The following is a 26,316-nucleotide window of genomic DNA, read 5'->3' on the forward strand; positions in this document are numbered from 1 at the left end:
CTATCAAACGATTAGAAAGTGTTCAAGCCGCAATTCGTGTAGAGCTTGAGCAAATCAAAACAACCCAAACTACCCAAGACAAAGTTATAGCTGAAATTATGAGCCGCTCAAACATCTCAGATTCAGACCAACAAGATCCAACAACCTCAACCACTGTTAACATTATCGGCCGACTACAGCACGACATCACTACCCTGAAGGCCGCGAACATTGATGCCAACAACCGTATGCGGCGAGCCAACCTGCTCTTCTTTGGCATTGACGATTCCGATAAAGAACCTTGGAGTGATTCAGAGAACAAAATTCTAGACCTATGCAAAAATAATCTTGGTTTAACATTGAACGCCAGCGATATTGAGCGTGCACACCGACTTGGAAGATTTTCTGAAACAAAAAAACGCCCTATAGTAGTAAAACTGGCCCACTTCAAGACGAAAGAAAACATAATGGCATGTGGGCGTAAGCTAAAAGGTACATGTTTTGCCGTCAGAGAAGATTTTGCCCCAAGTACGCGTCTTGCACGCTCAAAATTGTTAAAATTTATCAAGCCCCAAAAATGCGCGTTTAAGCTCAGCCTGGACAAGCTGCATGTAGGCAGCAGATGCTATTTTCATGATACTACATCCGATAGAGACATTGAACATACCACAACACCTAACAGCAATCAAATGCCAGCTCCGACTGATACCTTATCTGACCAGCCGCAGTGACAAACAAGAAATTCCGTGCCTGCTTCATTCAAAAACCGCCCTGATTCATTTTTAAACATAAGCGTGGTTTTCACTAACATCCGCAGTATAATTCCAAAACGTGACGAACTCGAAAGCTTCATGGACGACACCACAGCCGATATGATTTTACTAACGGAAACGTGGTTAAATAAGGACGTCGGCGACCACGAAGTTTTTCCATCCTACCCTAACTTAACAGTTTACAGACGCGATCGGCATGATAGGCGAGGGGGAGGTGTATTAATCGCCGTTAAAGACAGCTTACCGTCATCCCTGATAAATCACGACGACAACATCGAACTAACATGGGTAAGCCTGCACAGTACAATTGGCAAAATAGTGTTTGGAATCTGTTACCGTCCACCAGATAGTAACGACTCATTTTGCAATTTCTTACGCCTCTCTTTAGAACAAATAAAAAAGATATGCCCGCTACACCTATCTTCCTTTTTGGAGACTTTAATCATCCCAGCATCAATTGGCCACTACTTTCAGTACCCAACAGAACACCCTGTAGTGAACCCAAACAGTTTCTTGAATTAACACTAGACTTCAACCTCCACCAAGCAATAACATGCCCAACTAGGGGCGACAACACCCTGGATCTCTTGTTAACATCTAGCCCGGAAAACATAAAAAATTTGACTTCACTCCCTGGCATTAGCGACCACAACGTACTTCATATCGACATTTCATTGCCATTAAAAAAGAAAGCCCCAACGCAAAAATTAATCACTGATTACAAGAAAGCTAACTTCGACGCATTTAACCGCGAACTTGCACTCTTCTACGAAGATTTTCGACAGTCATACTCTGCTCGCTCGGTCAACGCCAATTGGGAATTATACAAAAACACTATGCTAAACTTAAAAAACATATATATCCCTACAATCCTTATAAATACCGACAAAAATGACCAGTGGTTTACGCAGCACCTAAAACGTCTACTTCATAAGAAAAAACGCCATTATCGGAAAGCAAAGTTAACTAATAACCACAGAGCTTGGGATAGGTACGAACTAAGCGTAAAAAAATACATCAAGGAATTGAAAGCTTCCAAAAACAAATTTTTTTCAACTGACCTCTTATCAATCCTTCAGTCCAACCCTCGTAAATTCTTTCAGATTATCTCCCCGCCTAAGCGCCAAACTCAGCTGAAACTATCAGACGACGACAATGTACTAATTGACACTGAAAAATGTGCTACAGCCCTTAACAATTTCTTCACATCAGTATTTTCTCCTGCTATAAACTTCAGTTCTGACGAATTGCCATGCCACTCGCTGTCCACAATGCCCGATATCCAGATTAACGCTGATGGAATAGCTGGGCTAATACAGGCTCTAAAATTATCCTCCTCGGCTGGTTGCGATCAAATCACCAGCAGATTACTTAAGAACACCAGTTCCCTGTCAAGCGCAATACTTAGCTTACTTTTCCAACAATCAATCAGTACTGGTGAAGTTCCCCACGATTGGAAGAAGGCTCAAATCATTCACGTCCATAAATCTGGTGATCAAACAAGAGCATGTAACTATCGTCCAATTTCTCTAACCAGTATCCCCTCTAAACTGCTGGAACATATCATAGCAACCAATCTAATGCACTACCTTGAATCAATTAACTTCTTCTATTCATATCAGCATGGTTTTAGAAAACTATTATCCTGCGAAACTTAGCTCTCTGAATTCACCGATGAAATCTTACAACACATGGACAATCACCTACAAATTGACGCCATCATCTTAGACTTTTCGAAGGCCTTCGACCGCGTCCCTCACAATCACCTACTTGCCAAATTATCTACTCTTGGAATCCCCCCATCACTGATTACTTGGATCGAACATTTCTTAAAAGGACGCGTACAATACACATCCGCTAACTCTCATGACTCACACCTTTCTGATGTTACATCCGGTGTCCCCCAGGGAGCAGGCTTATCCCCGCTGTTATTTTTAATTTATGTCAATGACCTGCCATGTAACACAAAAACTAGACTGCGTCTTTTTGCTGATGACTGCGTCATCTACAACGCCATCCATAACCCTGGTGATCCCATTGACTTACAAGAAGACATAGACACTATCGTTTCATGGTGTGAAAAATGGTTCATGCCTCTTAACCTTAATAAGTGCCAATGTATGTCCTTTTCACGTAAGCGCAGCGCTACAAATTACGCGTACCACATAAGCTCAATTACAATACCACGAACAGACTGCTATAAGTATCTAGGTGTTCACTTGACATCATCATTATCATGGGTTACACACATTGAAACAAAATGCGCTAACGCCTCGCGCACACTTGGTTTCTTGCGTCGCAATCTGAAATCTGCATCGCCTGCTATAAAAAAACTTGCATATCAGACATACGTTCGGCCGAAGCTGGAGTACGCATCATCTATCTGGCACCCCTCGCAAGCTTCTCACCTACGACTTAGAAGCCATTCGGAATCGTGCTGCACGCTTTATCATGTCAAACTACTCAAGTAAAACCAGCATAACTCAACTAAAACGCACACTCGATCTTCTCAGTCTCCAATCACGTCGTATCATATCGCGTCTCTGCATGCTTCACTCTTACTACTATCACCCAATAGCCACACACCCTCGACTACAACCCCCGCCTAGAATCTCTCCCCGCCTCAACCACAGCTGTCCAATCGCGCACATTCACTGCCGTACGTCTTCGATGAGGGATTCTTTTTTTTTCCAAATGCAATAGCGCTGTGGAACACTCTGCCCGACAGTATTGTTTCTTCCGCCGACCACACGACTTTCCGTGAGAAACTAACAATCCACTACACCTAGAATGGTTCGTCTCAAATGCATTTGCTTATTGACCCCTTTTATGTAATTAATTGATAGTGATTCGTTCTAACGCATAATATGTTTTTAATAGTATTTATGTACTATATATTTTGTTGCATATTATGGTTTCTTTACAGTGATTTTGATGATACTACTGCTTGCTCGGTTCCTCCTGAGCGTTGTTTTCTTTTCTATTCTTCGTCTATCTTTTCTTCCTCTTTTCCCTCTTTAGCGTGATGAAGAGTTCCTCATATTTTGTTTGCCCCCGCCTTATGTAATGCCTCCGGGCCTTTAAGGCTTCAATAAATGAAATGAAATGAAACTGAACCTCCCAGGCCCCCTGGGTCCCGCACGACCCCACTGCACTCAAACGTTCATGTTTAACATGTCCATGACGCTGGCAGCCCGGTTGGCGGCGATCTTCTGCCTTGCCGGTTCCATGGAGCGTAGAGAGGTCTCCCAGTCCTCTCAGGTTTGGAGTGGTACCGGCCCGCCGGGGGAGGAGAAGCCGAGCAGGCCAGGAGTATATGGGTGAGGTTTGCTTTCGGCGCATTGCATAGAGGGCAAGAAGGGGGGATGGGTCGGTAGTGGGATAGGAGGGATGGAGTAAGTAGCGTGCGCGTTTGCAGGCGGCGCCGTAAGTGTTGCTCCCTGGTAGTGAGGGAAGAGTGGGGGTGGTGGGTATATTTGCCTCTCGGCACGAGCATTCGCGATGGAGTCAGCGAAGGTACACGCACACTCCCTTGAGAAACCCCCCATGAGATCCGCCTGTGCCCGCGGGCTAAAGAATCGGCGGCCTCATTGCCACGGTTTCCCGAGTGTGCGGGCACCCAGATGAGGTCAAGGCTGCGAGAGAAGGGAGGGTTCTGGGTCAGTATGTGGAAGGTGGCAGGGTGAACTCTGCCCCTAGCATAACTTAGCAGTGCAGTTTTAGAATCACTCAGGATGTAGGTAGCACTGGAGCTGCCGAGCGCTAGCGCTACAGCGATCTCTTCCGCTTCCTCTGAGTCTGTTCCCGGGGGTAGTTCCTCTATTAAGGGAGGGGTGTTCGGTGTGTAAGCAACCGCTGTGGCTCCGTGCTGATCACATGCAGCATCTACCCATATTTCATTTTGTTCACCGCCGTACCGTTTATGAAGGGCTGCCGCTCTGGCTTTTCGTCGCTCGCGGTTTTGGTCGGGGCGCACGTTACGGGGGAGCGCTCGAATGCGTAGCGTCTGACGAATTGCCATGGGAAGGGCGTTTAGGGAGCTATGATTAGCAGGAATGTTAATTTGAAGTTTAGAAAGTATATGTCTTCCGGTAGTGGTGCTAGCTAATCGGAGATATTGTGCCTGTAGGTGTGCTTCGGTTAGTTCTTTTGTGGTGCTTTGCACACCTAACTCCGCCAGGCGTTCGTTACTGGTGTTTTTGGGCAGACGTAGCGCTGCCTTGGTAGCTTGCCTTATTATAAAATTTATTGTTTGGGTTTCGGCTGCATTGAAGTTAAGATAGAGGGCAGAATACAATACTTTACTCATGGTAAAAACTTGTACCACTTACAGAGTATCTGATTCACGCAGACCGTGAGCTTTATTTGTTACTCTGCGTATTAGCTGCGTGGTGGCTGCTAGTGTGCTCTTTAAACGTTTGATTGTTTCGGTATTTTTGCCATCGTGTTGCAAGTACAGGCCCAGGATTCGAATAGTGTGGACCTGTGGGATCTCTCTATTGTGCACGTAGATTCTGATAGGAGTATGATACGTTTTACCCTTTGGCGGCCGGGATCAAGAAAAGCTCAGATTTTTCCGGTGAGCAGATGAGGCCTACCTTGGTGACTTCGTCCTGTATTAGCATTGAGCCTGTTTGCAGTGTTTCGTCGATTTGGGCGTCTGATCCATATGTAGTCCACAGGGTGATATCATCCGCGTACAGAGTACGGTCAAGATGGGGAATTTGCTGCAGCTTCCGTGCGAGCGGAATAAGTACTGCATTGAAAAGGAAAGGGGACAGCACGGAGCCTTACGGTGTGCCCACATTCGTTATAGTGTAGCGGCGTGCACAAAGGTTATCTACGCACATGCTGGCCATTTGGTTATGCAGGAAAGCCCTTATGTAGTTGTATGCTCGTTGGCCAACGCCTAGGTATAACATAGCTTTTAGGATCGCCTCGTGGGTGACGTTGTCGAAGGCCTTCTTGAGGTCAATCGCCAGTACCGCTTTGGTGTGCGTGGGTATAAGGGGGTCCAGTATAGCTGTAGTGAATTGAAGCGTGACATCTTGTGTGGATAGGCCAGATCGGAATCCAATCATTGAGTGTGGGTGTTGACCGATGTCTTCCATGTGGCTGTGCAGTCTAGCTAGGATGACTTGCTCAAAGAGTTTGCCTAAGCTAGAGGTAAGGGAGATGGGGCGCATATTTTAACTGGTTTGTAGGGTTTCGGTATTTGAATAACCCTTCCATGCGTCCACTCCTCTGGCAGTGTGCCACTCTGCCAATGCTTGTTGAAGATACCGTTAAGTTCTCGCAAGGAGTTGTCATCGAGGTTCCTAAGAGCGGTGTTTCTTATGCGATCTTCGCCTGGCGTGGTGTTGCGGAGTCTGTGAAGTGCTGCTCCGACTTCTTGTATAGTTATGTCCCTGTCCAGTTCAGCATTTGGTGGGCTGGCGAACTCCGGTAAGGGATTTGAAGGGCCCGGCAAGGTGTGTAGGCTCCTGAGTGTCTCTAGTAGCGCCTGTGTGTCGTACTTATGGCTGTGTGTTAGTCGGGCGGCGATATTTCTAGTATGTTGTTGACCTTTCATGTGATCAATTAGATGTTTTAAATGTGCCATGCTCGAGCGGTACTGAGATTGCCTCTGAGACCTTCGCATATCTGCGGCCAATTCTGCCTACAAAGTTGTTGGCTATAATCCTGAATTTGTTTTGCAAGCTCAGATATCTTGTGTTGGAGTTTCTTATTGCATTTTTGCTGAACGTATCGTTTCATGAGACTTTCATGTGCTTCTATCATATGGGTCAATTTTGAGTCCATAACTGGGACTTGTTGTTCTGGGCTATATTCCTTGGTACACGCCGCTTGCTCCTCGAGGATCTGTGCTGTCCAGGTTCGCGCGTCCACAGGCTTATGCTTTATTCTTGTACGAGACGCTTGGGGGCCTGAGACTTGAACTTCGATAATATAGTGGTCACTACCTGAAGTATGTGTTGTTCTATTCCATTCCAAATCCTTGATGCGTGTGCCCATCGTGGAGTCTGAACTTATATCCGTTATTCCTGTTGTACCTTGTCTGGTGGGGCAATCGAAATCATTGTACACCGTGAGCTGAGACTGTTGAGTTTGTGTCATAAGAACCCCCCCTCTGCCGGTAGTGTTCTGGTATCCCCAGTCGATGTGTGCGCATTTAGTCTCCGGCCACTATGATTGGTGTTTTATTGGCCGCTGCGGTTATTTGCGCTATTAGGTTAGCGCAGCGCGTTGCTGGCATGCTCGATGGATTATAGATGTTGGCGACGAGCAAGGAATTCTGTTTAATGTCAACTGGGATTACTTCAAGGACTACGTTTTGGACTTTGTGTGGGAATGTAAGTTGTGTGTGCCTTATGAATCGCTTGATAAAGGTGGACACAACTGGAGCACCATCATTTGGTGAGTGATAAGCAGTATATCCCGGGAGCTAAACACTAGTTTTAGGGCCCTGTAACAGAATTAGGTCTGGTGGGTGTTCCTCATTTAGTCTGAGTTGCATTAGCGCTTCTCGTTTACGACGTATGCTACGACAGTTCCAATGCCAGAGTTTTAAAAAGGGAGGAGTAGTCTTCAATTTAGGTGAATCACCTGCCATTTCGCTGGCCAGAAGTTTTGGAAGTGGAAGGGGGGTCGGTCATTTGGGGTAGGGATGCCGCCTGCATTTAGTTGGTTGCCTCCACCACAATTAAGCTCATTTGTGTGCTGAGCTGGGTACAGAAGGTATGTAGTTTGTTCTCTAAAATTTTGAAGCGTTCGTCAATGAGACAGTCCACACGAGTTTCGAGTGTTCAAAATTGAGCCTCGCGTGCTTGTAGGCGATTTTCTAGGAATTGCTGAAATTGATGGCGCATCTGCGGATGGAAGTCTGCTAGTTTCGCTGTTAATGTTGCCTCAAGTTTGGTTCAAATTGAGCCTCCCTCTCAGCTGTTTTGTCTGATGGTTCAATCTCAGCTGTTTCGTCTGCCAACGGAAGAATTTCTTTTCTTTTTTTGTAGGTGGTGTGGAGGTTGAGGTCTCTGTGGGACATGAACTCTGAGTGTCTAGGGATAAATGGTGACCAGGAAGTGCGTGCGAGGGCTGGGTGATGGTTTGTGTAATGGGTGAGGGGTTAGGTTGGGTGATGGCCTGTCGTAAGCCTCTTACCTCCTCTCGAAGGCGGGCCAACTCCTCGTCCCGGGGATCTGATTTGCGGACGATTCGTTCTGCCCATGTGAGCTCTTCGGGGGCCTTCGGGGGGGCTGGTGGATTCCACTCTGGGAAATCTTGGGGATGTAGCTGCCATCTTCCGGTTGTGCTCTTGTTAACTGAAGGCTTTGTTGTTTGTTGTCGCTGTGTTGCTTTGAACCATCCTGTTCCTGTAAGGTGCTCGCCGCCGCACAGGATGCATCGGGGCACACACTGACGCCTTCTGTCTTTGCCGTAATCTTCGCCGCATCTTGGACATCTCGGTATTTTCTCTTGTGGGCACACATCGTGTCTGTGTCCTAGGGCGCGACAGTTCGTGCAGGCCTCTGGTCGCACCCTATATGGCGGGCACAGGTGCACACCCTCAAAGTAAATAATTCTACCGGGGGATGGGTCCCTGAGCAAAGGTTATAAGGACAGACTTAGACTTGCCCATGCGTCTTGCTAGTAGGATGTCAGCTTCTGGATTTCTCGCTTGTAGATCTTGTAGAAGCTCTTCTTCCGTTTCATCCCAAAAGGCATTGGCAATCACGCCTCGTACTGTGTCCGCCGCAGGGACTATGTACGCTGCAACCCCATACGCCTTTGCGTTTAGGGTAATGTTTCTGATTTTAACCAGGTTAAGGGCTATGTCCTGGTTAGTGGTGGCCACTGTGCACGCGTTGTTCGTTGGGTGCACGCGTAGTTGCACTTCTGCTCCTATCGGTATCTTATCCGCTTCGCAGAGGCAGCGGAGCAGCAGCTGCGGCTGTATCTTGGGTAAGAAGAGGCCTCCCTGCGAGCGGAAGACTACCTTTATCACATGTTGCGGCAATGGAGCCATTTGACGACTTCTGCGCGTGACTTGCTGCGTTGCACGCTTCTGCGCCGGGTGCGGGCGGCAACTCGGACGCCACGTCGACGCGGGGAGCGTTTCAGTGCGGTCCTCACATGCGTTCTGTTTTCCGCGTACCCCGTTCATATCCTCCCTTGGGGATATTGATTGGGACTTGCCTTCATAGGTTCCGATGATAGTGTTTCAGTCTGCTGGGATGTAGTCCTCCTCCGGGAGGGTAGTTCCTTCTACTTGTACTCCCGTCATTCTGGGCTCTCGGCGCCTGGCTTGGCACGGCCTGTACGGTGTGTCGGTCTTTGGCTGATAAGTCGGGTTTGCTCGGCGATAGGGTCACTAAACTTGCAGAGTGGCCTTCACGCACCTTTCGGTAGCTGTACAGCAAGATTGATGAAACTAGGTGAAGATTCACTAAGCACTGGTTTTACGGAGCTGCTGGCCGTTCCGTGAAGCGTCTCCCCGAAGCTAAGAGGACCCAGCGGCCAGTCCCGGGAGTAAGGCGGTCGGTGGGAAACGGCGAGAAGGCCGCTTCCCATATGACTCCCGGCGAAAGCGGCCCGGGCAAGCCCTGCGGATTGGACGGGTGACGGCGAGGGGCAGTCAGCGTCGGTGTGCCTCTTTCCTGATTTGTAAGTGATGGTCATGTCGAACTCCTGAAGCCTAAGACTCGAGCGCGCCAGACGGCCAGATGGGTCTCTTAAGTATAGTCAGTCAACAAAGAGAATGATGATCGCTGACAACCTTGAATGAACGGCCCTACGAATACGGGCGAAATGTGATAGCGGCCCACACAACAGTTAGGCATTCCTTCTCGGTAGTTGAGTAGTTTTCCTCCGTACGAGAGGGAGAGTTTGGCTAGCGTAGGCGATTACGTTTTCGGAGCTGTGTAGCCACTGCACTAGTACGGCACCCAGGCCAACATTGCTTGCATCAGGGTGAATTGATGTAGGGGCATCGTGGTCGAAGTGCGCAACAGGAGGCGTTTGCAGGCGTTGGCGTAGTTGGCTAAATGCTACTTGCTCATTTTCCCCCCACTGAAAAGGAACATCGTCTCGTGTCAGGCGTGTTAACAGCGCAGAAATACATGAAAATTTCGCAATAAAGCGTCGGTAATAGGCGCATAGCCCCAAGAAGCACCTCACTGTCTTCTTGTCGGATAGTACGGGGAACTTGGCCACAGCGTGTATTTTGGCTGGATAAGATCATACACCCTCGGGACTGACGACGTGACCGAGGAAGCACAGTTCACTGAAACCAAAATGACATTTCGCGGGCTTTAACGTCAATCCAGCCGAGCGTGTGGCTTGCAGAACAGTGAATAACCGGCTTACGTGCTCCTCAAATGTTGCTGAGAACACTATGACATCGTCTAGATAGACCAGGCATGTCTGCCACTTCAGGCCTCAAAGTACGGTATCCATTAGACGCTGAAAAGTGGCAGGCGCTGAGCACAAATCGAAAGGAAGGACCTTAAATTCGTTAAGGCCGTCGGGGGTCATGAAGGCAGTTTTCTCGCAATCTCTCTCATCGCCCTCGATGTGCCAATACTCGCTTCGTCGGTCCATTGGTGAGAAATAACGTGCAGGCCGCAGCCTGTCCAGCGAATCGTCGATGCGTGGCAGCAGATAGACATCTTCGTGACCTGGTTTAATTTGCGGTAATCGATGCGGAATCGCAAACTGCCGTCTTTCTTTTCCCCTGAAACCACGGGTGACGCCCAAGGACTTATCGAGGGCCGCAGTATCACATCATCGTCGAGCATCTTCTCCACTTGCTTTTGAATTTCTTCATGTTCCCTTGGAGCTACACGGTAGGGATTTTGGCCAATCGGCCGACTAGTTTAATCCGTGATGATACGGTGCTTGGTCAGTGGTGTTTGTGCAACCTTTGACACAGTCGAAAAGCAATCTTCGAACTGGTGTATCATCTCCAATAAGCGCTGCCGCTCGGATGGCGACAGGGGCACGCTGACGTCTACAGACAAAGGAGTCGAGGGCGGGACGGTCGTTGCTTGTAGAGTGAAACAATCTGCAACTTGGGTCATGTCGTCGCAGTACGCTATTACGGTAGCCTTCTGGATGTGACGACGTTCGTTGCTGAAGTTCGTGAGGACTTCCGCAGGCGCATGAGTCATGTCGAGTACGGCTCTAGCAATGAAAACGCCTTGCGTGAGCAATAGTGCAACGATGTGCTCCGCGATCACATCCCCGTGGTAGGTCTTCGTGTATGATACAGATACAAGGCGGCAGGATTGCCGCTGAATGGTCGCATCGTCGGCGATTCGCAAACGCTCATGTTGCCCGTCATTCATCGGGTCGCCGTATGGGCTGGCAGAAAATGTCACCATACGTTCCGGAATGTTTGTGACTGCGCCGTGATCTAGCAGAAAATCCATCCGCAAGACGAGGTCGTTGCAGCAGTCGGGGAGAATGACGAAAGTGGCAACGAAGCTGGAATTACGGTTGTGGATTCGGGCATTGCATGTTCCCGTTACCCGCCATGGTTGCTCAGTGGCTATGGTGTCAGGCTGTTGAGCACGAGGTCGCGGGATCGAATCCCGGCCTCGGCGGCCGCAGTTCCATGTGGAAGAAATGCGAAAACACCCGTGTACTTAGATTTAGGTGCACGTTAAGGAACCCCAGGTGGTCGAAATTTCCGGTGTCCTCCACTACGGCGTGCCTCATAATCAGAAAGTGGTTTTGGCACGTAAAACCACATAATTTAATTTTTAATGTTCCCGTTGGTGTCATTAGCTGACCCCCCGGTATTTCTTGTGTGGTGCCCTGTCCACGGCGTCTTCACTTTTCTAATTATGTTGGCCAGCTCTTGCCGCATAATCGAGAAGTCTGCTGCGCCAGTGTCAACAGGTGCGATGACGTGATGTCCATCCACTAGAATGCCGAGATCGGCACGGGCAATGTCGTCGGCGTGAGTATTCGTCGGCATGAGTAGTCGTCGTCTTCGCGGGGAGCGTGGGGGGTATTTTTGGCTTCTCGACACAGGGCAACCATCCCCCCGGAAGTTGCTGCCGTTAGTTTCCCCGGCGCGGACTAGGGGAGCGACCACCCCTGCCGACGTCAGTGGTGAAATTCTGACGGTTTGGGGAAGTGTAACGCACAGGTGACGGGTATCACCAGCAACGACGTGGTGAAGCTACCTGGCTGTTTGACAGCTGATAGCTGCGTGGGTTGCGACGGTCGTCGAAGTGCACGGAAGCGGTAGGCGAAAAGGCGCCGACTCCAACGTCTGGATGGCAGTAGTAGCGGACAATGTGGCCTGGTTTGCCGCAGTGGAAGTAGAGTGTCCGAATCTAGTACACTCTAGTGGAAGCAAGTGGTCGATGGTCGGCCGCGCGCCACAAGTCGGTATGGTGAACTAGAGGTCGTCGCAGAGTCGCGTTGCCACCACGGCACGGGAGCGGGCCGTGGCTGAAGTGGTGTTACCGGAGGTGAAGGTGGAGGACGTCGGACCATGTTGGCATAGGTCGGCGGACGTGTTTCTGGACATGCGGCTGGTGAGGCGAAGGCTTGCCGCAACTCCTGGCGCACGATTTCGGCAACAGAAATGACCGGCGACTCCGTAGGAGGAATGACGAAGGCTCGCAGCTCTTCACGCAGGATGTCACGAATCATGCCCCGTAAAGAAGCGCATGTGGTCAACATTCTGAGCGGCGGAGCTGATTGGCGTGCTGTTTGGCTGGCGGTCGAAGTGGCGCAACGTTGCTGAAGTGCCCGCTCGATGACAGTCGCTTCCTTGACAAATTCGTCGACCGTTGTTGGCGGATTTCGGACAAGACCAGCAAACAGCGGTTCCTTAATTCCCCGCATAAGGTGACGCACCTTCTTTGCCTCGGTCATAACGGGGACAGCTCGGCGAAACAGATGGACCATATCTTCTGCCTACATGGCGACGGTGTCGTTGGGTTTCTGTACCCGCGCCTCAATAGGTTGTTGCACGTAAGCGCGCCGGTCCGAGCTCGAGAATGTATCAAGGAGCTGACGACGAAAATTGCCCCACGTTTAAGCGCTCGCTTCCCTGTTCGCGTACCACGTACGAGCGCTGTTTTGAAGCACGAAATAAGCGTGCGCGAGTTTTTGTGGGTCGTTCCAGCGATTGAACAAAGCGACGCGTTCGTACTGGTCAAGCCAGTACTCAATATCTTCAAAAGCATCGCCGTGGAAGATGTCGGGGACGCGAGGGTGTTCAAGGGTCATCTGGGAAAGGCTAGGCGCCATCTGTGAAGGAGGGAGAAGCGCCGATGATGTAGCCATGTCGGTGAGAGTCGCAACGGGAGGGAACTCCGGGCTGAGGCCGAGCCGACTGAAATGGTGGACTGGAGTCGTAATGAGAGCTGGAGCTTCGGGACTGTGTGTACGGCTCCGAACAGGGGTGGCCCGCATGGGGTTGCAGGCTCCAGCACATCCACCAGTGTCGCAACGTCAAAAACAGAGGTCGTAGAGCGCTATTCAATAGGCAAAGCGGCGGGTCGCTTTTTTTTAATATCGAGCGCATTCACTGCGCCCTGACAAAAACGTTCATGCCTACACGCGTTGTCCTCGTCTTCATCGGAGTACTGGCGCGGCAATATTGTCACGTTCTAGGAAAACAGGCGTCCTAAGGGTTCAGCGCGAGCCTACATCCGTCAACTGCGTACACAAAAACTGAAGCGCCCACGCGCGAATTGGAGACTCTTCACCGATAAAGCCTGCGCGTGGACGTATGCTTTCCAGTTCCGCTACGCCTGTTGCAAGGCGTGGCACTATCCCCTCTGGAGAGCTTGCACTCAACGCTAAAAGAAGCACACACGCTACAGGGCGAGTGTGGAAATACACACGCAAATATACGTGTACACACAAACGCTTGCCGACGCGCTGCCATAGAACGCGCGGTAGGGTCATTGAGGTACTAAATGATTGTCTACGAAAAAATAAATAAAACAAAAAGAACGAAATAGTTCAAAATCTATGTTGGTTATGGAGTGCGGCATGGTTTCAGCCGCACAGTGTGCACGCTCTCGAATAGTGTCTTGCGACGTCGAGTTCGTTGCCTTCCGTCACGAACTTCGTAATTGATGTCACTCACTCGCCACAGCACTTTGTAAGGTCCGAAGTACCGGCGGAGAAGCTTCTAGGATAAGCCTTCGTAGCGGACAGGACTCTAACCAGAATCTGATCTCCTGACTTGTGCTCCACTTGTCGACGGCGGAGGTTGTAGTGTCGTTTGTCGATGCACTCTTGTTTCTTTATGTTCGTGCGAGCCAGTAGGAGTACGTCCTCGGCGCGCTGCACGAAGAGCTGGGCGTCTTGGTCTAGGTGATCAAAACTGTCGCATGGGAGCAGTGCTTCAAGCGTGGTCTGGATTTCACGACCGTAAACACGGCAGAACAGCGTGAAGCGTGTGGTCTCCTGATTAGCGATGTTGTACCCACACGTTACGTATGGAAGTACTTCATCCCATGTTTTGTGCACCACGTCCACGTATACATAGACAACATGTCAGTCATCGTGTTGTTGAGCCAGGCCATTTTTCATACGACAGCAAGCCACTCTTTCTCCGTATTGGTGTGGTTGGAGTCTGGGCGCGACAGAGTGCGACCTGCGATAACGCTTTCTACGCCCTCCTGCCGTTGTACGTGTACCGCGCCTAGACCAATGCTACTGGCGCCTGTGTGAACTTCAGCCTCGGCCTGTTTGTGTCCGAGAACGGGCGGTGAAGCCAGGCGGTATCGGCGCTCGGTGAAAGCTGTCTCTTGTTCAGCGCCCCAAATCAACAGCATAACGTCTCTTGTGAGACGACTAAGTGGTTCAGCAATCTTTGAAAAATTATTTAAAAAGCGTCGCTAGTACGCGCACAGACCCAGGAAGCGTCGGACACTCTTATTATTGGTAGGGGTGGGAAAGCGGCCACAACGGCAGTTTCGTCGAGATCGGGACGGACGCCTTCCGCGCTCACGACATGAGCGAGAAACTTTTACTCTTGGTAGTCGAAGTGGCACTGCTGAGACTTAAGTGTAACGTTAGCAGATCGTATTGCTTTAAGGACTTGACGTAGTCGGCGCTGATGCAAGCAAGTCGGCGCTAGCGGCGCTGATGCAAGAATGAAGCGCCTCAATGTGTCTCCATAAGTCACACGCTGGAAATCGCTCGCCGTGGGCGGTGGTGATGCCGATGTAGGGAAGCTCCACCTCGACGCGTCAGCGCAAGTCGTGCGCCGAAATTCACTCGCCTGGGGTGTCTTCTCGGGGTGAGGTTGAGGTACCCTGGGTGCTTGCTGCACTTCGTCATGCACGATGTCGGTGATGTAGTTGACCGCAGTTTGCTGTTCCCGGTGCAGCTGTTGGAGCTCGACTACCGAACATCTCGCGGAGCAATGTCAGTAGCGAAAGCTCTCAGGCCGATGGTTTTCGAAGCAGCGTTTGCTTGGCCGGCGGTCGTGCTGGTTCGAGCGCTGCTGCAGCGCCTTCTCCGTAGCAGCTGCTTCCGTGAGGAAGTCGACAACCGTCATCAGTGGAATACGAACAAGCCCACAGAAAAGCTGCTCTTTGACACCGCGCATCACATGAAGGAGCTTTTTGTCTTCCAGCATGCTAGGATCAGCTCGCCTGAAGAGACGTGTCATGTCTTCCACGTACATAGTGGCACTTTCATTCGGCTTCTGAGAGCGTGAGTGGAAGGCCCCTTATGCTCGCTCGCGGCGATCGGGGTTCGAGTAGGTCTCTAAGAGTCGCCGACGTAACTCACGCCATGACGTCAGGGCCTCTTCGCGGTTCTGGAACCAGGTGCGAACGCCGTCCTCGAGGCTGAAATAAATGTTCCTTAATTTCGCTTTGCCGTCCCGCTCGTTGAAATCTACTACTCTCGCAAAGTCGTCCACGAGCCAGTCCTCCACGTCTTCAAAAAGGTAGCAGGAACTTGGCACTCGCGGGTTCCGCGTGTAGTGAGTCGGTACTGAGGCCGACTCCACACCGTGGCCATCCCAGATGATGGTACAATCTCAGGGGCTGGTCCCCGAATTTTCCTGCTGGCACGGTGCACTGGCGCTGATCTTCTTGCTGCAAGCGTATGTCCAGGTTACCCCGCACCTCCACTAGAAATGTCACGTTCTAGGAAAATAGGCGACCTTTAGTCGACGGGTTGAGCCCGAGTCTGCAACCGTCAACTGCGCACACGAAAAACTCACGCGTCGGAGGGTCTGCTGGCGCCCGCCACAAGCGCGTGTCTGCTTTCTAATTCTGTGGCGCCTGTTGCAAGGTGTGGCAATATTGTGCAACAGACAATGCACGCAGCGGCAAGGGCTGACGTTCGACTTAGTTGGTGTGGCATAGCACAAAGTGCTTGAAGAAACGGCGATAAAGAAATAGGATTTGGGCCTTCGTGCTGCGTCCTCGCTCGTCGTCCCCGTCCTTTATAAGTGCTTTATAACTGTTACCCGACCCACATAGGGGATCACGACCAAGTTTCTGTTTCTTTTATGTACTTCAATAATTGGTTTCGTTGCTCGATACTTTCAAATCAGGCTTGGTTTTTTCTTTATCACAGACATAAGGACATGCACTGGGTAGCCTGGCGCCTCTGAACGGCTAACATGTTGCAAAACATAGTGGTGTGCTTGGCGTGAACATGACTTTGTGAACACATTCAACGTGAACTTATTATTATCGGCGCGGCCTAGATAATCGCGTGAAGTGAAACCGAACGTCGGCTTTTCGAACGCGTACAAAATAGTGACCGTGGTTTATTTCTCAGATCATGTTCCTAGTAAGTGTGGTCGGTATTTGAAGACAATCTAAAATCTTAAAAATCTTATAGGCGCATTCACTGAACGTTCGTGATTTTATCTAGAGGACCTAAAATTTGCCTAAAATCTGTCACTTTCAAGTATGACAAGCTGGGGTTGGGCAGAACTCACGTCTATGAGCAATGAAACGATGTCAGAAAATATGAACACTTGAAGAATGCCGCAGTCGCCTGTTTAGGTCACAGGTATCCTCTGCGCGAGCTAAACATAACTCACTCAAAACTACGTCCACAATGTGAACACCACTTCTCGCAAAGTCCCTCATTTAACGTAGTCCAGCTCAATCATCTCTTCCATTTTAATGTTTATTTCTGGCAGATATTGGGCTGCGTTTCCTCAAAACCATTTCGTTTATCACAAGGGCTACCTTAAAAGCATGCCCGTTCCACTCTATCAGGCTGAAGGTACGGCCTGAAGATTTGATGGCGCTTTTTGAACTTTTCATTAGCAAGTCGTCGTCACAGTGCTCAAAGCAAGTACTTATTTGCAGAGCTCACCTACAAGCCCTGCCACAAAGTTCGATAGATGAACCTCGAGCTAAGTGAACCTTCATGGAATTCAACTGCATCGGGAATCGCAACCCGAAGCTGTTGTGACAACTTACTGTCACATCCAGCAGGGCATCGCCAAGAAGTGTCAGCGTGCGAAGCGGGAAACGTCAGCGGGGCGCTTGTCCCTGGAGCAATGCTTGCAGTACGTCCAAAAAGAACTGAGCTTTAGTGGTGCAAAAGGTTTCAAGTTTAGCGCCTCAGGCAGGTGGACGTCCGGTTACCAGTGTGCTCGGCCAGATACCTTAAGCTACAGAAATATCTGTAGCTTACTTAGAGATGGCGACACTTGCAGTATTCATATTTGTTGATGGTGAATTAGAGACGGGAGTGTCGCGAACTACAGAGTTGCCATAGTTGAAGCTTTGACGGGTATTGAGCCGATTCAAAAACGACCAGATATAACGTAGAAAAATAAGGCAGTTTCGTCCGAAGATCGAAGCATTCAAAGCGATAGCAAGATTTGTAGTTCCTCATACGGCGTCGAAAGGATATTTGGCGGGCGATATCTGGGCGCGACACAGCAGTTGACGCTGCGCAGCATGAACATCTTCTTCGCAGTTGTTAGGCGTCCAAACAACGTTGGTGTAATGAGAAGCGCCGCCACCAGCATTGTAGGTGTCTTACTTTAACGGTGCCCGAGAGGAGATATAGATTTGCATAGATGAAAGAGTTTCCTGCAGGGTTTGGCGCCTGGGACAAGACAGGAGGAAAACAGCTGTCGTTCAAATCCCTGTATGCACCAACGTTGGTATGTACACATAATTGGAAGCAGCGTAAGGGACATTAAAGCCACATTTCACCTTTAGGGCCGGAATACCCCAGGTGAAGTGACACGACTGGAAGGAACCCTGGGAAGCGACCACCACGTGGCACAGATGTCGCTTACAGGATAGCACCCCTCAAAATCGGCAAGGCAGAAGTCACGGACTGCACCGCTTTCCGACAAGGAGGCCCCACACAAGATCTGGAAGAATCGACTCATAGAAGGTAGATAATTAAGTGCACCAAGAAAATTCAACTGACCGTGAAAACAATGGCAGTGGACTTCCACCTTCTCCACTTGCGGGAAACTCGTACAAACTTTATCCGTAGATGGAAACAACAGATGGAACAGAGTCCTGAAAAAACGCATTGCGGAGCTGAACAAGCAAGCCAAAGAATACGCCGACCAATTAGAAAAGCAGGACTGGAAACAGATGTGCGACAGACTTCAGGGAACTCCAAGCAAGTGCAAGATATGGAGCATCCTCAAGTCGCTGTTATACATTGCGTATTCAAAAACTAAGTCAACAAAGAACCTCACGATGCCCCCCCCCAACAGTTATGGAGACTTAGAAGACGGAGTCTTGGAAGAAGCTGGCGGGATACACCCAAGCCACAGTAATCTCCTGAATGCATCTAGATTACACCGGAAACCTAAGTGAAGAAATGGATCGCTCTAAATGAAGAAATGGAATCGACACTGGCAAAGCTAACCCATAATACAACCCCAGGTAAAGACCGCATAAACAAGACCCTCTGCAACCTAAACAACAACGTGGTATAATACTTCCTCACAATCATTAACGAAAGCAGGGCAAGTGGAACTAACCCGGCGATCTGTAAAACCGCTGAAGTCATCATGATCCCGAAGCCAAACAAGCCACTGGGCATAGGAAACATACGACCCATATCACCGACATCATGCGCAGACAAGCTGTGCGAGCCTTGTGGGGATCGCACGCGCATCCCGATGTCTCCGGAGCGGCCACGCGGTTATCACGCGATAATCACGTGCTCGCTCGCGGAGGGTAACGGGGAGAGGGCACCTTCGTCACTCCCGCTGCTCTTCGCGCCTGGCCGCGACGCTGCAGCCAAGGCACCCCGTTCCCTCCTTTCCATTTCTTGGAACCGGGGAAACTCCCTCTCCGCCGATCGGGGAGAAGCCCCAATGCACCGTTGTCTTTCGGCTGAGGAGCTTGCGACAGGCCGCATCTCAATTCAGCCGCTGAGACCGCCGCACGCCGTCCCCCTGTTGCGCCCGGCCTTTGTGAGCGACTGACCGCCCCAGGGCCCGAGCGCGGATCCACTCTGGGTGAGCTGAACTCTTATCAGCCTCTTTTGTGGTTCCCACACTGTGCGGTTTATTTCACCCCAGACGTGCGGAATGCTCCGCCGCTGAGGTTTTGTGTTGTATTTGTATGTGTTGTTCCTGTTGTCAGTTAGTATATTTGTACTCTAAGGTGAATAAACACCTTAGGTCGAGACTCACCCTGTCCCCACTGGCCTGAACCCGCCGTGGTGGCAACTCACTGCAAACCGCGGGTTAAGGGTCACAGCTCTGACTGTTAGGGCTGCTGCGAAAGTGCTAGTGAGCGACTGCCGCTCCACCTGCCCTGTGCGATCCAGAGAAGGGTCAGGTGCGCACGCGCGAACTTGAGTAATACCCCTATAGCCTATGGTCCTTAATAGACTACTTTTATGCATGGAAGAAAATGGTTACATGCCCGACACAATATATAGATTCCGCCGCCACTTATAAATTCAAAACATGTTGCTACAACTTAAGGAGGACGTCATTGATCATCTAGGCAAACACAAAAAGAGCGCAATCCAGGCCATGGACGTCAAAGGAGCTTTTGACAACGTCTCTCACAAGACAGTGATGCGGAACATCCAGGACACCCGCTGTGGCGAACGAAAATACCGCTACATGCAAAACTTCCTGACCAGCAGTGTCTGGCCAGTCTGAAATCAGGCAACATTGAAATAGCGAACAAGGAACTCCGCAGAGCTCTGCCATATCGTCTCCCCTTCTTTAAAATAGCCATGCTGAGACTACCTTATATATTGGAAGGAATAGAGGAGGAGATGAGACACGCCCTCTACGCAGATGAAATCACTATATGTGCAACAGGCGGATCCCAGGATTTCAACAGGGTGCCCTGCAAGAAGCCGTGGACCGTACACGAAACTACCTCAAGGCTTGCATGCTTGCGTGTGCGCCCGAAAAATAGAAGCTTGTCACACAAAAAGCTAGAACCAGCTAAGGGAGACCGCCCAAAGTTAAAATCCCGCTACCAGGACTCTGTTTAGTGGAGTGCAAATCCATAAAGTTGAGTCGCTCAGAATCCTCGACCTACGTATACACAAGGAAGGATAGGGTGCCGCCATCCTATCCAAACTGCAGGAAACCGTCACCCAAGTAGCACATTTGGTACGACGGGTAGCAAATAGAAGACACGGCTTGAAAGAACAAGATGTGGTCAGAATCATTCAAGCCCTCATCACCAGCACAATCACCTATGGCACCCATTACATAGACCTCAAGAGTGCAGAAATCGAAAAATTGAACACCCTCATCCGGAAGGCCTTCAGGGTTGCCACAGGGATCTTTGAACGCGCCTCCACACAACGACTACTCCACTTAGGTCTCCACAACACATGGAAGAGGCTAGTCGAAGCGCACAAAGTTAACCCACTCGAACGTCTCAAACTTACTGAAACAGGAAGGGCAACACTCAGAAGATTAGGCCATACAGGATATGCAACTTCGTGACGAGAAAAAAAGAATCCCGGAGACAATTCCAGTGTGTATCTCTGTAGCCCCCATTCGAAGAAATATGCATCAACTCACCATGAAGGAAGACGAAAAGTCAGAATAGACTATCTCCGAAAAACCTACGGCCAAAATCCGGACACACGATACATCGACGCAAGCGAAATATTCAGGGCATCCAGCCTATGCAATCAGCGTCGTCGACAGCAATGGTAAAGAGGGAACTGCAACTGGTATCTTAACAAGAGATACGGTGGAAGAAACAGCAATAGCCATGATCATCTCAACCTGTGGGGAGGGAGCAGTAATATTCACTGAATCACAAGCAGCTTGGCGCAATTTCCAGAAAGGAAGAATCTCCAGGCAGGCTCTACATATTCTCACAGCAACAACAAAGAAGCGCCTACCAGATATACACATCGTTTGGATTCCGGGGTACGAGTCCCTGCTGGAGAATGAGGCAGCCGACGCTTCCACCCGAGCTCACGTTCACCGGGCTTTCTCAAAGGACACGCCAAGAAGGACGGACGAAGTCAGCAAAAAGTACACCGATATTGTGGAACACTACAGGTTAGACAGAAGAACTTACCCGCCACGTCACCTTAACCTAACTAGGGAAGGGGCAGTAACCCTCAGGAAATTGCAAACCAACAGCTACGTCCACAGTATCATATTGCACCGAATCTCACCCATTCAGCATCCGTACTTCTGCGCATACTATGATGACCCAGACACCCTATGTCATATGGTATGGGGATGCGCAGAAAAACGTGGCAGCGTAGACACAAAAGCACTTACCGATGAACCGTGGGAGGTCAAGCTATCATACCAAGACCCCAAGAGACTGCGTCGTCTGATCGAACGGAAGATGTCCATGGTCTTCGGCTATTTGGAATAAGGAGGCCGCTCACCTGGGGCGAAGAGCGCGCTTGGTCAAAGTAAATGTTTATTTTGTATCTCTGGTTGTGTGTGTGTCTTTTGTAGCTGGTTTCGGAGTGCCTTGGGTACATGCCTCCATTGCCCTGCTGCAGGGAAAATTTTCCAATAAACATTAACAGCTCTCAGTAGTGCTTGTCCCGTTTGTATCGCCTTCCTTTCGTACCGTCTATTTCGTTTCACCGAATTCAAGTATGCTTCACCAACTGGACCAAAATTCTGCCCTTCTAAAGATGGTAATGCAGGATATCCGCTGAAATGTATAGTGGAAGACTTCTATATTCTTCATCAGGAATGAATGTCCTGACTCTGTCTCAGACATCATACAACATTGCCGCACGTTTGAAGCACCGAAATCCCACCGAATCACGCCGGCGTTTGACGAGCTAGCCAATGTGATGACTGTGGCCAGCATAGCTAGGCTGGAGTTTTTCTACAAACATTTTTCGATATGCTGTCCATTCTTCGAGAAGTGCTGATGCGCCACAGGGAGACGGGATGTTATACACTGCAAGTTTATGCTGCCCACTCGCTGCAAGGTGCAGCACATCGGTCGCACCCTTGGCAAGTTTCAGTCGACTGTGCAGACGTTGGTCACTAGAGGGATTCGCCATGTTGAATGAGCGCACGCATTTGCACCAGATCTGTAGAACGGATGTGCGCCTCTTGTGACGCACGAGGACTGCAAAACATCGCTCAAAAAATGACGAGGACAAATAAAACGTAAACGTTCTTTGTCCTTCTTTGGGTGCTGTTTTGCAATCACCATCCAACTTTCCCAATCCGCGGAACTTGCGCACTTGTCACTTTTGAGACGGCCGCTGAGATACCGAAGGCGCCAAAAGAGTAGCTTTTTTGATTCGTGCCAGCACAGTTTAGACGATTACGCCATTTGAAACGCATGAATAAGCGCATGGCCTTTTGACATAAGCTGTCTCGCCACTACGTCGTAGGAAAAATGGCGGTCGCAGTCAGTGTTGCCAGAGCACTATGCATTTTGAATATCCTCTATTCCTGCTTTAAGAAACGGCTAGGGACCGGAATGAGTTCCATAGTAAATAACATGCTATTTTTTAATTGAACACATTCATTAATTAGTATGTTTAACCGCTTATATACAGCGATGTCCTTTTCAGCGTTTTAAACCAACCTGCCGTGAAGCGACGGGACACATGTTCCAATTAGAGCGCCTATAAAACACTGCAGAGTCGGAGAAATGTCGATATGGCTTTTCCTTTCAGGCCAAGAAGCAGGCCGGCCCCGTACAGCTCAAGGAGTCCTTCTTCAACACAAGTGGCGGCGAGTCTGATGAACTGGACTACAAAAAAGCTTCAGACGTGGACGTTCGTGCCGGTATCAGCGCCTACAGTGGAAGTGAGACATTCTCTGCATTGAGTTTGGTTACCTTTATTCTGGATCCGGATATTTTTAATGTATTTTCTTGGATTGAACTCGCACAAACACCCAGGTCCGCGCGACACCGAGCCATGGCAGAATAGCGCAGACGAACTCGTCGCGCGGCAGCGTTTCTGTGCCTGCCCGAGTACGAACGGCAGCCACCAGCTGGTGGAGAACAAACCTTGCACGTTGAAGAACCCCGGCTGGTCAAGATTAACAGAGCCCCCGCTACAGTGCGCATAATAATTATATTAGAATATTGGCCGGACAAACCACGGAAATCATTATATTTTCTAACGAAAGCTGGCAACTTGTTGCCCTTCCCAGCCAATTATTTTCATCCTGAGGGCCACAAGAAGAACGGTTGGCAAATCAGTTATCTGATAGCTTGCAAAGTGGAGGCAGGTTCGCGAACTTTCCTTCACCTCTTCCACAGAACTGATTTACTAAATGCCCTGTCCGTGTTCTTCGATTAATACAACCTGGCTCTGCGACCTGCTAGCCTTCTGGTTAGCTGCGATAGTAGAGCGAACACCCTTGAAAGCTGTTGGTCTCTGGTTCGATCCCCCGAAACAATACGAATTTTTCTTCATCTCCGAAGCTTTATTTCTGAGAAACTTGTGTGAATTTTCTTCGTAGCTCCGTGCTACAGTCAGGTGGATGACATTTTTCTTCTCACTTTATTTTTAAAATATGGCGTTATAAGGGAAGCGTCGTACAATTACGTCAGTTTCGTTGCCATCATCCACGGCAACACCTCGCGTTGCGCATGTGGCTTTCTAGAAAATCACAACGGAAGTTGTTAAACAAAAACGGTGCACGGAATTACCGATGATGCCAGCTGCGCGAGGTACATTAAAACGCAACGACGAATTCAAGGAGAACAACTGGAATCGAAATATTTGCTCCAAACTGTTTTATATTGTGTTTTACTGCTGTTTTCTAAGGCTGTTTAATAACCCCATCTTCAGCTTCAATTATTGACTCATTTGAACTTGGACAACGGTTGCATGCTTGGGTGACATAATGCCTATTAATGTTGGGCATTGCTTCCACTATAGCAGCTTATGGGGAGTTTTTAACGTAGCGTGGCGGCTTGTTAGGTTCCACCCTCAGTGACGCTGCTCACATGTATGACAGTGCTCACTGAAGGTGACGTGTCCGCAGATGTTCGCCACGCTTGGGCTGCGCAGGTCGTGATGGCGCAAGCATATTCCTTACATAGGAGTGGCGCGTAATGACAACGTGCATAGAAAGCGTCCCAGTTGAATCTACTCGGCGATGGACGCGTAATTTGCCTTAAGGGTTCCCGCTCAGCGTGGCTTCCTCCTATTCGAGAAACGCAATAGCTTGAATCAAGTCTGATCACTGGTAGCGCTTATTTCTTTCTGTCTCATATGATAATAGTTATAAACTGTGGTCTCTTCAACAAAGAAAGAATTTAGCGACATTCCAGAATGTGGTGGTCTCTTAAGTAGCTGGGGTCTGCACGTCAGGGGAATAGAACAGCGTACAGATTCATCTCTGAATTGGGTCAGACTGCAAAATTATGCCGTGAATTAAGTATGCTAGATCGGTGGCGGTGAAGTTTGTGAAGACGAAGTTAAGCGCACAGATAGACGGTATAATAATGTTCATGTCTATGGTGGTTCGAAGTCATGTCCTCAAATACTTGGTGCACCCGGAGACGTAATTGGCACTAACTAGTTTCCTTATCATATGATTCGCTTGTTGGGGTGACCGTGTGCTTTACGGAAATTGTTTAAAAATGTTGTCTGCGATTGTGTAGAGAGTCTGGACGTTGTGGGGATCCTGTCGCCTCTCCACTCGCGATGCTGGTCGCCGGCCATTTTGCGGCGCGAGCGCGCTCCACTGGCTGCCTCAGCTCGAACCGGTGCTGGTCGGTGCTCCTGTGAGATACGAAACGCCCACAACGTCGAGATCCCTGGCTTTTTCGAGAGACGTTACAATAGCAGCGAAAGCGGCTGGGGAAAGGTACAAAAACAGTGAACAGCCCCGGATTGCAAACTCATATCGAAAACGCACCCATAAAGTTAAAATAAGTGATCACAAACGATAAGCATGAATACTAAAACACCCATCTTCCTAGTTTTCTTAAAACATCTCCCGAGAGATTAGGGAGGGTCCTGACTCCGTCTTCCTCTTTCCCTGACACATTTATTATTGGTGAAAAACGTAGAGACGATGAGTACGCAATTTCTTCTGCATTCAATGGTCATATCGAAGCTGTAATCACAAGTGTCAATAGTTGCATGCCTCACTTTCAAGCGGACTTGCACCCCATTTCTGATGATGTTTCCAAACATGGTATCTTTCACTTGTTGCTGAAAATTTGCGTTAAAAAGTTCCGAGGTCCTGGTGATATACCGAATGCATTTGTAAAACGTTATGCCGAATGGAGCTCAAGGTATTTGTGTGTCTTGGTTAGAATTAACACAGCAAGCTGAGCGAGTTGGTGACTGGACGTATTTCTAGGGACGCCGCCCGGACGGCGCTCGTACCGTGCGCGTCCGGGTTGAGCGCCGAGCTTTCGAAAATGGCTTGAGGAAGTGAGGTGACTGGAAAGCAGCCAGAATAAAAGCGTTGCATAAATCAGGGAACAAGACTTGCATTCAAAAGCACAGCCATATATTTATCTTATTCCAACATGTAAAAAAACGTAGAACACATACTTCATAAACATATATTTGGATTTATTGATGAATATAAGGTGTTGACAAACGCTAAGCATTCATTCATGCCCCGCTTTTCGACCACTACTCAGTTCAAGCAGTACACGACTTTGCCACCGGCCATTATAACGTTGATGTCTCGCGTATGCTTACTTTTCAAGCAAGTTACAACACAAGAAAAGAGTACTCCCTATCAATTATCTCGCTCAGGCCGCGTAACAATTGCTTATGTATGCTTATTTTCCTGGAGCAATAATAGACAATAACCCTTCAGAACAAACCTCAAGATAGGATTACCTAACATGTTTTGAAATGCGGCTCCTATCATTACGTTTTTTTCTGTGTGTATTTTCGTTCTCACTTTTATTGCGTTTTTTGTGCATTGTGCTTGAGTATGCCTGTCGCTGTTCGTTACTGTATTTGTACCGCTCTGCAAAGGACTTTCATAAGATCGCAGCATCTATAAATAAAGAAAAACGTTCCCGCTCCATATCTATCCTCTGCGCAGTGTCTACGGTGTCAGCATTGCATTGCTTGCCTTCTGTTAGTGCTAAGCGGGGCGGCGCCTGTTTAATTGTGCACGCTGCATGGCACGGAGGAGAAAGGCGCTCGCGCA

General features: G+C 49.2%; 1 protein-coding gene across 1 annotated transcript in view; it reads left to right on the forward strand.

Moving 5' to 3' along the window:
* The window catches only part of LOC135917030 (microtubule-associated serine/threonine-protein kinase 3-like), a 391,234-nt gene that overhangs the window by 229,206 nt on the left and 135,712 nt on the right, over window positions 1–26,316 (forward strand). Inside the window, exon 9 of the mRNA XM_070539813.1 lies at window positions 22,851–22,983. Within this exon, the coding sequence (XP_070395914.1) occupies window positions 22,851–22,983 (133 nt within the window). The remainder of the gene's footprint in view (window positions 1–22,850; window positions 22,984–26,316) is intronic.

The sequence above is a fragment of the Dermacentor albipictus genome, chromosome 6, assembly GCF_038994185.2.
Source record: "Dermacentor albipictus isolate Rhodes 1998 colony chromosome 6, USDA_Dalb.pri_finalv2, whole genome shotgun sequence".
NCBI classification, from domain to species: Eukaryota; Metazoa; Arthropoda; class Arachnida; order Ixodida; family Ixodidae; genus Dermacentor; species Dermacentor albipictus.